Here is a 12,967-nt window from a genome sequence, read left to right on the forward strand (position 1 = left end):
GGCAGGGCGGAGGCTGGTCCCTGGGGCTGTGCAGTGGGCCCAGGCTCTGTCTGCCTGGGCTGGCTGACAAGTTCACCGTCATGGTTCATGTGGGTTGTGTGCACAGCTGCGGATGTGCAGCAACATGCTATGTAAAACAATTTCCGTTAGGGTCACCCAACATATACCTAAACATCCAGGCCCATAAAACAGAAGTGAATATAAAAGCAAATAAAGATTGACTTTTATGAGCCAGGAAAAAGTTCCACTGACAAAACCATAAAGGGCTCATCCCTGAATATGCTTAGCATTCTCCCCCCCCACCCCCGTTTCACCCAGCTATGTCCCCCTTGGCTGTCAAGACTCTTCCCCAACCACCCCCACTCCTGGCCTTGCCCCTCACCCCTGCACCCTGCGGTTACGTAACACCAGTCACCTGGTTCAGAAATAATGTCTTAGCATTTCTTGCTCATACACTAATGATAAACCAGCCACCCCAGGTATCCCACATGGGGCCAAGCGTTGTAGTCGGCGCTACAAACATCACCCCATTTACTCCCCTTTTCTCTTCACCCTTGCCAGGAGGACCACAGAAAATGGATAAATGGCTTGCCTTAGAGGACACGGTTAGCAAGTGGCAAAGTTGGAATTTAAGCGGAGTTCTGTCTGGCTCCAAGCCCATGCTCTTCCCTCACAACCACAGTGTTTACCTAGAGGCTCCTCACTTTGTGCCCCTATGGCCTCTCCCAGTGAGTGCACAAGTGTCAACCAAAATGAAAGGAGCACACAATCAAAGGCCCTTGTATGACCAGGTAGCCCTGAGACAAGGGAATTTCCAAAGTACATCCTGTGGGTACAGCCAGCAGGCATGTTAACTAGATCAACTCCATGAGGGAAAATAATGAAAACCAGAGGCCAGCACTCAGGGACCGTCCAGGAAAAGCACATGTCCCTGAAGGTCCTGGGGCCAAGAGAGACATGGAAGGAGCCGGGCAGCCTCTCTGACAGGAAGATGTTTAAGGGTGCTGCTTCGCCACACTGTTGGAAGTGGTTTTCTTGCCAACCCACAGTGTACAGACGAGGGGTGTTACAAACAAAACACTGACTGGAATCCAGAGGCTTGAATACAGGGTTTTCTCTTACCCAAATTCCTTGCTTGTAGGTTAGAAATCACCCTACAAAGAAATTAGCCAATGTTATTCACACAGGAAGCACTATTTTTTTAGATGAAAGCCACAATACCATACAAAGAAATCCTCCTTTATCAGCCCATAAAACCCCTGCAGAAACTGTTCTCAGGCTGGTGAAAGCCTCAGAAACTTTAATCTACTTGGCAAAAGCCACATTAGGCAATTATAAAACTCAAAGCCCTTTAGTGCAAACAATGACAATAATTAAGAACAATTGCAGCTCTCAGTTATTCGAAATAATGGGAACAGAAAATAGAACAGAGGTTGGAATGGGGCCTATACTTTGTAGCACTGAGATGACTCACTATCCAGAAAACCTGCTTTCAAAATAAGAGCCAGCTCACCATCCCACTAGCACTTTTTAAGTCAGTTTTCTGTCTGTACCCACCTAAAGTGCTCAATTAATAGAGCTTTCTTTACCACTTCCTTATATATCATTCATCCATAGAATGCAAACCTATAAGGCTTAACAGATAAACTTTTCCACTAGAAACTCTAGCATCAAACTCCAGAATAGGGCCCAGGTGGCTGCATTCAGTAAACTGACAGCCTCATACACAAAGGATACACAAAAAATGTAAGCTACTTCCATGAAAAGTAGCCAAGAAAATAATGCAAATGATACCCATCTTACAGATACACGAATCCCCAATTTTACTTACTTTACTGCATTATCAAGAATATTCCTCACGTACGCCTTGGACCTTCTCTTTCCTGTTTTCTAGGAGTGAGAATATGTCAGAGGTGGGAAAGTTGAAGTCTGGTGAGTGAATTTTATACATCAAGGACATACTGTAATACAATTAAGAGTTTCAGGAAAAATAAATATACTTTCTAGGTAAACAGGTAAAATACCTAGATTATTAAAAAATTATTTCTCTGAAACTATTATAGACTTATAGAAAGTTGCAAGTCAACTATATATTACATACAACAACACTACAACCATATATGACAATCCTACAGAGAAATCTCAGATGAGGAGTACTGGAGCTCTCCCTAATGTTTACATCTTATATAAATGACTATATGTGGAACACTATCCAGATCGGGAGACTGACAGTGGTACAGTGAGTGTATAGTTCTGTCATTTTATCACATGCATAGATTCATGGACCACTGTAATCAAGAGACAAAAGGGCTCCATCGCCCAAAGAAGCATCAGAGAACCACCTCTGTCTGCCTGTTGTGAGATCGTAGCAATAATGTAAAAGTGCCTGGCAAATGGGAGTGCTGCAAATGTAAGCCAGCCTTATGACTTGCAGGTATCACCTGGATCTAACATGCTACGCTTTGGCTTCTGGCTTTGTCCTCATTAACTCACGCATACCTCTTCCGAGATCAGGCTGTGCCACTCTCTCCTGACCACACTGTTGTTATAGTGTAAGTGTGGCTTGGAGTACTTAACATATTCCAGGTTGGCGTTCAGTTTTTGCCAGTAGTTCCTAAAGCTATGCACCTGTAGGAGACAAAAACATCAGTGAGCTTGAGCAGTGGGCCCTGTTGGCCAAACTACCCAGAAGGACCACACAAGCCTTGCTGCAAACCTGGGCTCCCTTACTTCCTCAGCTCATATGGGGCAGCATTTCCGAGTGAATACTTCCCACAAAGGATGGCATTCTCATCCCAATAGGGATTCTAAAATAGAGAGAATTAAAGAGTCTTGCATTCCCCAATTCCTTTCCTACTCCCTTTTACACAGAGAGAGCCTCTGCCCACTTCCCCACACTGGTATGACTCCCCTGGGTTAAAGCTAAGCAGCTCAGCCTATGTTAAACACAGTCTTGCATCAACAATGCTGTGTTCAGTCAGTGCATGTTCATGAGATTTGGAGCACATGGAATAGGCTTACTTTCCCACTAAGTTTATTTACTTCGAAAGGATTTTTTTTTCCCAAAACCTAGGAATCAGAAAGGCAAAGTGAACTAGTTTTACATCCAGTTGTCAAATACTCCGGAACAGAATAGTTGGCATCTAGGTCTTTGACTTATTGATAAAATTGTACTGCCCTGAAGCAAGAATGTATCCATTAGGTTCATTTTTAAATTAAGTGCAATATTATGCCTTTTTTCAATGTCGAAGGATATAGTAACACAAACTGTTTTTTTAAATCAGTGAAGATAAATTTATGATATACACATTCTTGCCAAAAATATGCAATTATAAAAGATTTGACTGGGGTCAGGGTTGCAATATGTGGCCATAAAACAAAATGAGCTAATTCCTACTGTCGTAACAGACTTGGCTATATTGCAAGAATGAAAAAAGAAATAAAATATGCCTCAATCAAGAAACATGCCCTTACCTGGCTGGCATTGCTCAGTGGTTGAGCATCAACCTATGATCCAGGAGATCTGGGTTTGATTCCCAGTCAGGGAACATGCCCAGGTTGTGGGCTCGATCCCCAGTAGGTGGCATGCAGGAGGCCACCAATCAATGTTTCTCTCTCACATTGATGTTTCTCTCTCTTCTCTCCCTCTCCCTCCCTTTTCTTCTCTCTCTAAAAGCAATAAAAACACATTTTTTTAAAAAGAAAAGAAACATGCCCTTATGTTAAATAAGAGCACATTATCCAAATTCTTACTAAAAAGACAGTCATAGTTGGTTTCAAATGGATTTTGGAGTATCTGTAAAGTGAGTTATATAATAATAACTTGCTGTTTTAGGAACCTGAAAGCCCAGTCCAGCCAACATTTCTTCTCACAAAGACAAAAAACTATTTCCAAGAAAGTGTCATTTCTAGGGGAAATCGGAACACTTGGAGTAAGGTCAGTCATACTCCCAACTTGACCTATCTTGTTCACCTGTTCTTTCCCTTTCCATTTATTTATCCTAAATGTATCTTTATTCACCCTTTGGCCTTACCTGTATTGAAAAAATAATAATAATTAAAGCAAATCCTGCTGACATTGGGCAATATTAGGTCCCTAAAGGGAAGTCACTGCAGCTTTCTTGCTATTCTACCTCGGCTCAGGCACGCTACTGCCAAAAGCCAGAAAATGTATTGGTGTTGTAGTGACATCTAGTGGTCAGTTAAGCAATTGGCTCTGCCTACTTTGCCACAGGAGTTCTACCATGCAAGTAGACTTGACTCAGGAGGAGATATGCGAGAGGAGGAATGCTGGTGTCCTTCACCTGTCATAGGGCTTCTTCCCCTCAGACCAAATGCCACCCTCCCATCAGAAGACCCCATTCACACACCCATACTGTGGTTCCTAAGAAAAGATCTTTCCCAAACTACCTTCCTTCTCCTCACTCCATTTAAAAAAATCCCTTTTCTCAGCTGAGAAAAAAAAGCAGGTAAAATAGGTCAGTGGACAGGCTTCACAGGGGCTCATGAACCCACTGGTGGGATATAAAATGGAGTATTTGTATGAGCACTTTTCTGGGAAGGTCTATAGTTTGCACCAGATTTTTCAACATATCCATGGCCTAAAAATATTTTAAAACCACTGAGTTTGAAGGAAAAGAATCGAAGTTTAAAATAATAACAACAGCTTACATTTAAATGAGAAGCACTGTTAGCCAAAAGTCCCCAAAATATTTTAATATAAACTTATAGGTCTTTCAAGAACTTCACTGGGCTGCATGTTATACTATAGCTATTGAGAGAGTACAGAGAAAAACCAATTCGTAGCATATGTCACTACATGGTATTTACTTGATAGGTGGTGCAAGTTTTTAAGTTACAAAAATTCATGGAGATCATTGTAAATTGAAGGTCTATTCGGAAGTCTGATTACTAGATGAGACCCAGAGGATGCAAATGGATTTGAGTAAGTGACGGATAAGAAGAGGACGTTCCAGGTGGGGCTCTGAGGAAGTGAATGAAGATTGAGAAACCCAAATATGGATTCTGGGTTTAGATCAGAGGCAGGGCATTAGAGAAAGCAGAGTAAATAACCAATCTGCCTCTAGAATTGATTCCAAACTTTAGCAACTACCTGGATCCCATTTTCTAAAGATCTAACTGGTTTGGGGTATGACCTGAGCCTCCTGAGCCTCTAGAATTGATTCCAAACTTTAGCAACTACCTGGATCCCATTTTCTAAAGATCTAACTGGTTTGGGGTATGACCTGAGCCTCCTGAGTTTTACAAGTTTCCCAGACAATCCTAATGTTCAGCCAGGGCTGAGAACACTGCCTGAGCATGTCCAGGTAATCCCAGTCTTGACTCCCACCCTCAAACATTTTCCTCAATCTGCACCTCTGGTTTAAAAGGCTGAGGAAGACTGTGACTGTGTGGTTAAACAACAGGAGGCAGCATTAAAGAGCAGGTGAGAGCCAATCTGTGAAGAATCTCAAATGCCAGTTAACACCAGCATGCTCACTCATGCAAAGAATAAAAGAACCCCAAGATAAAAGTTTAGATATTGTAACATAATAGTAAGGGGGGGTAGAAGGGGGGAGTGGAAGCTGCACAATCACATCCTAACAGCCAACCTGGGAGCACAGAAAACCACTCCTCTCAGTCAACTAGCACTTATGGAACTGGTTGAGTTCTAAGCGCTGTATTCATCAGAAACAACCGAGCAAAGTGAAAGCCCAAGAAACGCACTGCCAGCTACTTTAAAAGAACTCATAAAGCTTTAAAATACACAAAAAGCTTTATAAGAAAAATACCCATTTAGCTACTTCTGGGAGACTTGGTGTTAGAGCCCATTAGATACTCCAGGACTGATCCTAAAGCATTTTCCTGCTCAAGGGGGAGTTTTAAACTTTGATTTTGCAAGAGGTCTTTTCTTGAGAAATAATCTCTTTTTGTCTCCTAGGATGACATGAAATAAATAACAAATATAGACCATGACAATTATTAATTGAACAAAAGAACAAAAGAGTTACATTAAGGGACTGTTTCTCATTTGTGATTTGGATTGCCAGTTGATTTTAAAAAAATTAAAAAAAAAAAAAAAAAAAAAAAAGCCCTGTGGTACTGGCTCATCTGTAAATTATTGTCAGGAAAAAATATCTGCCCTTCATTTCTAAACAGCCCTCTGGCTTTTGTCCTAAGTCTTCTGATTAACCAGCATCTTCTCACAGGAGAGGAAGCCAACTCACTCAGAGAGAACCTTCACTCTCCATGCCAGGGCTCAATCAGCAGAGCTAAAGCTCCATGCACTTTGGCTCTTCAGTGGATACCACCTCAGTACCAGCTTTTACTTGCAGCCCAGAGAAACACAATGACCCACCACCTCCAGCACAGAATAAAATAGAAACAACTATGCGTCCATGAAGCTAGCAAGGCACCATTCTAAGCCAAGATGCTATAGTGACTGGAACTCCTGACGTAATGGAGTGAAATGCTCAGCCTCTCCAACTGCAGGCCTGCATTGTTCCCATGGCCTTCAGGTTAGTAGCTCTGCTTATTCTTGCATATAGACGTGCTACTCATGAGAGGAATTCCATTTACACCTTGAGTTTTAAAAAACAGTCCCTTACCATAAAGTACCTTTCCTGAGGAGATAAGGGAAGTAAGTACAAAAATAATAATTGTTTATCAAAGATTTGCAGGAACCTCATGACTGAACTCACATCAACTAGAGCAGTGGTAGGGAACCTTTTTCCTGCCAAGGGCCATTTGGATATTTATAACATCATTCAAGGGCTATACAAAATTATCAACTTAAAAATTAGCTATGAAAAAAGCTTCTAGATTTATTGAATTTCGAGTCCCACCTGTGGTTGCCTTGGCAGGGCCAGACCAAATGATTTCACAGCCCAAAGGCCAGACGTTTCCCACCCCTGAACTAAAGTCAAAGGGTTAAAAATAAAGAAGTTTCACAATCTTCCTCGGACCCCTGCTGGTGCCCAGCTGTCTGCCATCCTCAATCACCTATTGCCCCTTCCCTTGATATAAAAGAAGACTAAATTCTGTACTTTCTTAAGATGGTTCTTTAGGATGCTAGTCCACCATATTCTCGGCTTCCTGGCTTTCTGAATAAAGTCGCTTTTTTCTTGCCTCAACACCTTGTCACTCAACTTACTGGCTGCCATGCAGAGAACAGTACAAGCTTGGACTTGGTTTCACTGAGGCTTCCTGTTAAGGGGATTGCATGTTGCAAGTGCTAGTCCTCCTATTCATAAATGGACTTCCTCCTTTTCCCAAAATCTAGTAAAAAAGAAATCTCTCTTCTTTTCCTAGCTGGGTAGTTCTCTTAACCATTTTTCATAGGTTGGATTTTTAATGTAACTGCTAAATATGGCTCTAAATTATTCCATCTCAAAATCTGCATGTACCCTGAGAAATCCAATGCTAAGGTATTTCCCTCCTCTCAAGCTTAAGAATTAAACATATGTCTCCAACCAAAACTATGAATAAGAGCAGCACAGTCTAGTGACTAGTAGGAGAGACAAAAAAACAAGAATCCTTAATACTGGGTATGTTCCTCGATTTCATCTGGGAAGTACACTGAAGCTACCCCCATCTCTACAGATATGACAGAAGTGAATTTACCAGCCTGGTGCTCTGTTCTAATTAAGTAGTGTTTCTTTGTAGCATCATAAAATTGTTTTACAATATTAATTTTACTTGCCATAACTCACTGCCCCAGAAAAATATGTTGTATAGGAAAAGTTCATCTTTTTTGTCTATAACAGTCTATTCACAGAATACTTCACTTCTGGTCACCAAATATGTGAGGGGTTTTTGCCCACATCCATCAATTCTCCAACATCAGTTGGGTGTCTGACCATTTAACTTAATTCTAACACTATCTGCCTAGAGACAGTGCTAGATCCCACAGGTTAAGGGCTCAGGCCTATAAAAATTTTCCCTGTCTTCAGATGCAAATCGCAAGTCCAGGTTCTGACAGTCTATAAATCGGAGGTTTCTAGAACCTCTTCCTTGGGTTTGATAATTTGCTACAGTTGTTCACAGAACTCAGGAAAACCATTTACTTATTATAAAAAGACACAACTCAGGAATGGTCCGATGGAAGAGATGTATAGGGCAAGGCATGTGGAAAGGGGCTATGAGCTTCCATGCCTTCTCCAGGCACATCACCCTCCCAGTACCTCCACATGTTCATTCAGCCCAGAAGCTCTCCAAACTCCTTCAGTTAGGGTTCTTTACAGAGGCTCTCCTACAAAGGCATGATTGATTAAATTATTAGCCATTGGTGACTGACTTCAATCTCTAGCCACCTTCACCTCAGGAGGTGGGGAGTGGAGGTGGGGCCGAAAGTTCCAACACTCTAATCACATGGTTGCTTCTCAGAGCCACAGTTCCCATCCTTAGGTGCTTTTCAAAAGTCATCTCATTATCATAATCTCAGATGTGGTTGAAAGGGGCATGTTATAAATAACAAAAGACATTCTTCTCACTTGTGAGCTGTGGAGCTATTTCAGAAACTGGGAACAAACACTAAATATTGTAACAAAAGATGTCCCTGTAGCATTTATCACTTAGGAAATTATAAGGATTTTAGGAGCTCTGTCAGGAACTATGGATATATTTGGAAGACCAAGTATATATTTCTAATTATAACACAATATCACATATGCATAAACTGAACTTTGGAAAATCAATTAATATTTCCCACATAACCAATTTACATTTCTGAAAATGCTACATTTTTGTCAAAGCAACAACTATAATTTTTAAAAACTGTTAGCTGTGGGCCATGGCAATGCACTGCTTCCCAGGGCCTTGTGGCTTCAGGGCTGGATGGTGGTGTGGCTACTGGTGCAGCAGTGTCCCACAAAGTCTATTAAATGTTGAGGAAAAATCAGGAGAGGGAGGAAGGAAGAGAGGGAGGGAGGGATGGGTGAAGAGAGAGAAAGAAATATTGATGTGAGAGAGACACATGGATCTGCTGCCTCCAGAACACACCCCAACCGGGGATCAAACCCACAACCCAGTACTTTAAAGCTGTCATTTCACTGTGACATGTGACAAGCTACATGGGGGAATCCGGGCACATCTGTCAGAATCACAAAGCATGGTGATCCTGCTTTAAGACCTGTTGGTGATCTCACACACGTGTACTAGAACCTTTATCATTGAGGCTCAACATTGTGTGTGACTGTAAAAGGGCAGAAACAACTTAAATACTATCAATAGTAATATTAATTAAATAAAGTATGGCACAGCCTTAGTATGAAATTTTAAAAAATAAAATAATGGTGACATTCCATTGTCCACTGGCTTAAAAAAAATGTCAGCTGTTACACTGTGAATTGCATCAATACTTCGGGTCTCTATCAACCTTTTATTTCAGTGATGGTGGTTGTCTGTATTGGGGTGGGGGGGTCAAGGAAAATGTGTCTTTTTGGTTTCACTAAGCAATTAATTATACTCATGCTCTGCCCAGTTAAAACAGTGGGGTTTTTTTTACTTTTTAAGAGAAAAAGCATAATTAAATAAACAAATCTAAATGGAGAACAGCCTAGGTGTCAACTACTCTTTTCCTAATTGCTCAGGAGCATGTAGATGCCTGATAGACACCCTCACTCCTGAGTGGCCAAAAGTGCGATGGGGCTTTAAGTCTTTCTGGACTTTCCAGTCTCTGTGTCAGGTAGTTACTAACCTCTAAACAAATGATTGAATAAAAGGCTTCCTTATTTTATAAAATAAAACTAAAGACGTCTAGCTTAAATAATACTTGGGTAAAAATACTGCATTTCTCCATCTGTGGCATGCTCTTTCAACTTTTATCTTTATTTTCAAGTTACTCTTTCTGTTTTTTAAACCATGCATGCTTCGTGTGGTAGGACAATTTCAGTAGTTTCTCCTCTCATTATAAAATCAAGGCTAATTTTTAATCTTTTACAAAAGTTGCCATTTTCCTAGAGAAAACCATGTTTTAAGAAGGGATAAAATCATTCTTAGGAAGTCACCTTTGATTACATGCCTTTTAGGGAGAGACTTGTTTCAATATACTTCTTTTTTCACTTTTAAAATTCTTTTGGAAGTCATTTTATAAAGTAAGGAAGCCTTTTGTCTTTCAGGTGACAATTTTCTGATTCATCCTAACATGTTCATACAGGGTTGGCAAAAGTAGGTTTACAGTTCTGAGTATGCGAAACAGTTTTATTCCTAAATAATTATTTATTATTGTATTATTTATTTGTATTATAACTGTAAACTTACTTTTACCCACCCCTAAATATTAAATGTTTATAAAGTGCTCCACTTCAAACTAAAATTATTTGCAGAGAGAGCAGGAGAAAATCGTGTATCTAGTTTCATTTTCCCTTCCTTCTCCCAACCCCTTACCAGGGCAGTCATACAAAAGAGAACAGAAACAAGTGTGGGTCAGAGTAAATAGGGGGTCCCTTGGGACTCATGGAAAGTCTGGCAGGAAGCATGCTTTCAAAGGTAGCTTATGATCAGGTCATAGGTGCTCAGAGCCAAGTCCTATCAGATAAGCATGGCAAGAAGAGTCTTATAACTGGGGCTGGGAGGGAAGAGGAGAGAGTTGGGTGTGTCACCACAACCAAGTCCCTTAAAATATAATTAAGCTGGGAGTTGGGGTAGAAAAAGTAGATCAAAGGCAGCAGCTTATAGTAATGAGTATAAGCAAAGGCGGTGAAACAAATGAGAGATATCAGGGCCAGGGGTGCTGTGAACCAGAAGGGATTGATTAGTCCCCCAGGTTGAGTGACTGGGGTGGGGGTGAGGGAGCTGGCCAAGCCAAACCCAGTTCTGTCTTCTCCCAAGCCCAAGGCCAGTCCCAGCAGTATATGTCTTCCTACCCCCAGGGATGGTGTAGATTGTGAAGAGATCTACAGCTCAAACTTGTCCTAGGTAACACTTCCTACTAACATATGGACACATGTAGAGTCACTAAAGCGCTCTCAGGCATGTTTGAGAATAGCTAATGGGAAACAACTGTCTGCAGGGCCAAATGCTAAAGATAGTTAAGGGAGAAGAGAAAAAGTGACAAGGCAAAATGAGCAGCCAGAGAGAAAGAAAAAGATGAACAACATAAAGATACACATTTTACACAGAGAGAGAGAAAAAAAAAAAAAACCAGAGAGTGCAAAATTAAGCTACTTTGTTCCTAAGCAAAACCAAATCATATTCTTGGGCGCAGCCCATGTGGCTCAGCAGTTGAGCATTGACCTATGATCCAGGAGATCGCGGTTCTATTCCTGGTCAGGGCACATGCCTGGGTTGTGGGCTCAGTCCCCAGTAGGAGGTGTGCAGGAGACAGCTGATCAATGACTCTTTCATCATTGATATTTCTCTCTCTCTCTCTCCCTTCCTCTCTCCGAAATCAATAAAGACATATTTTTTTTTTAAATTAAATAACATATTCTTAGAATAAGCCAACACGTAAAAACTTTGTGAGAACCTTCCCATCACTACTAAATTTTTTAAATAAAAATACACAACATTGATAAGATTATAATAAAGCCATAAACTTAAATCCCTTGTAACAGTATAAATTATAATATCAATTTGGCGATAAGAATCAAAGGCTATAAAAATTTTCATAGCCATTCACCCAATACTCCTGAGCATTTAACCTTACAGAAGTAAATCCAAAGAAAAACTGTCTGTATAAAAATACTCACTGCAAGATTATTTGTAATCACAAATTTTTTAAAGAGGGGGCTGGAGAAAACTAATTGTCCCAAAACAGAATGATTAAGTAATTAAGACAAAGCGACCCAGTAGAATCCATGAGTTCCTTAGTAATCATAACTATGAAATTTATGTAGCAACATGAAAAATATTGATGATATATTATAATTTGTAGTTTTTATTGAATATCTCTAGATTGCTATTATTACTAGGTAAAAATGCATACCTATGACAAAGACCAAGGGAAGCGGGGAGAAATAGACAGTTCATATGGACAGGAGCTGTAGAATGATGGGGGACATTTGTTTCTTTTTAAAATTCGCTTCACTAGTTTGTCCATTAAACAATTTATGGGTTTGGCAGGATGAGTAGTAGAAACAGAAACAATAAAATGAAAGGATGGAGGCTCTTAATAAGACCCTTTTAAACTATTAATCAAACCTTTCTTTTCCTTTCAGCTTCCTACCTTTGTGTAGCTTCACAGTAGTCTAGAAACATCCCTTGTAAGTCAATTATTTTTTTATGTTTATTGATGAAAGCATTACAGGTGTCCCATTTTTTCCCCCCAATTGACCCCCTCCACCTCGCTTCCACCCCATCCCCAGGCCTTTACCCCATCATTGTCTGTGTCCATGGGTTATACATATATGCATGTAACTTTTTTGGTTAATCTCTTCCCACCCTCCACCCCCCTTCCCTATTCCCTCTGAAATATGATCATCTGTTACATGTGTCAATGTCTCTGGATCTATTTAGTTCATCAGATTCTTTGTTCATTAGCTTCTTCTTAAAGAAGGCCCTTCAACATTTCCTGTAGTGCTGGTTTGGTGGTGATGAACTCCTTTAGCTTTTCCTTGTCTGAGAAGTTCTTTATCTGACCTTCAATTCTAAATGATAGCTTTGCTGTGTAGGGCAATCTTGGTTGTAGTTCCATGTTTTTGATCACTTTTAATATTTCTTGCCCCTCCCTTCTGGCCTGAAAAGTTTCTGTTGAGAAATCAGCTGACAGTCATATGGGTGCTCCCTTGTAGGTAACTAACTGCTTTTCTCTTGCTGTTTGCAAGATTCCCTCTTTGTCTTTAACCTTTGGCATTTTAATTATGATGTGTCTTGCTGTGAGCCTCTTTGGGTTCCTCTTGTTTGGGACCCTCTGTGCTTCCTGGACTTGTAAGTCTATTTCTTTCCCCAGGTAGGGGAAGTTTTCTGTCATTATTTTTTCAAACAGGTTTTCAATGTCTTGCTCTCTTTCCTCTCCTTCTGGCACCCC

At 40.5% G+C, this 12,967-nt stretch overlaps 1 protein-coding gene across 1 annotated transcript in view; it reads right to left on the minus strand.

The window, feature by feature from the left end:
• Positions 1-12,967, minus strand: part of GSAP (gamma-secretase activating protein) — a 103,426-nt gene that overhangs the window by 35,482 nt on the left and 54,977 nt on the right. The window contains exons 20-22 of the mRNA XM_087821404.1: positions 2,500-2,628; positions 1,832-1,890; positions 1,123-1,154 (exon numbers count right to left, since the gene is read on the minus strand). Of these exons, the coding sequence (XP_087677530.1) occupies positions 1,123-1,154; positions 1,832-1,890; positions 2,500-2,628 (220 nt within the window). The remainder of the gene's footprint in view (positions 1-1,122; positions 1,155-1,831; positions 1,891-2,499; positions 2,629-12,967) is intronic.

This window comes from Miniopterus natalensis, chromosome 10, assembly GCF_054644295.1.
Source record: "Miniopterus natalensis isolate mMinNat1 chromosome 10, mMinNat1.hap1, whole genome shotgun sequence".
NCBI lineage: Eukaryota > Metazoa > Chordata > Mammalia > Chiroptera > Miniopteridae > Miniopterus > Miniopterus natalensis.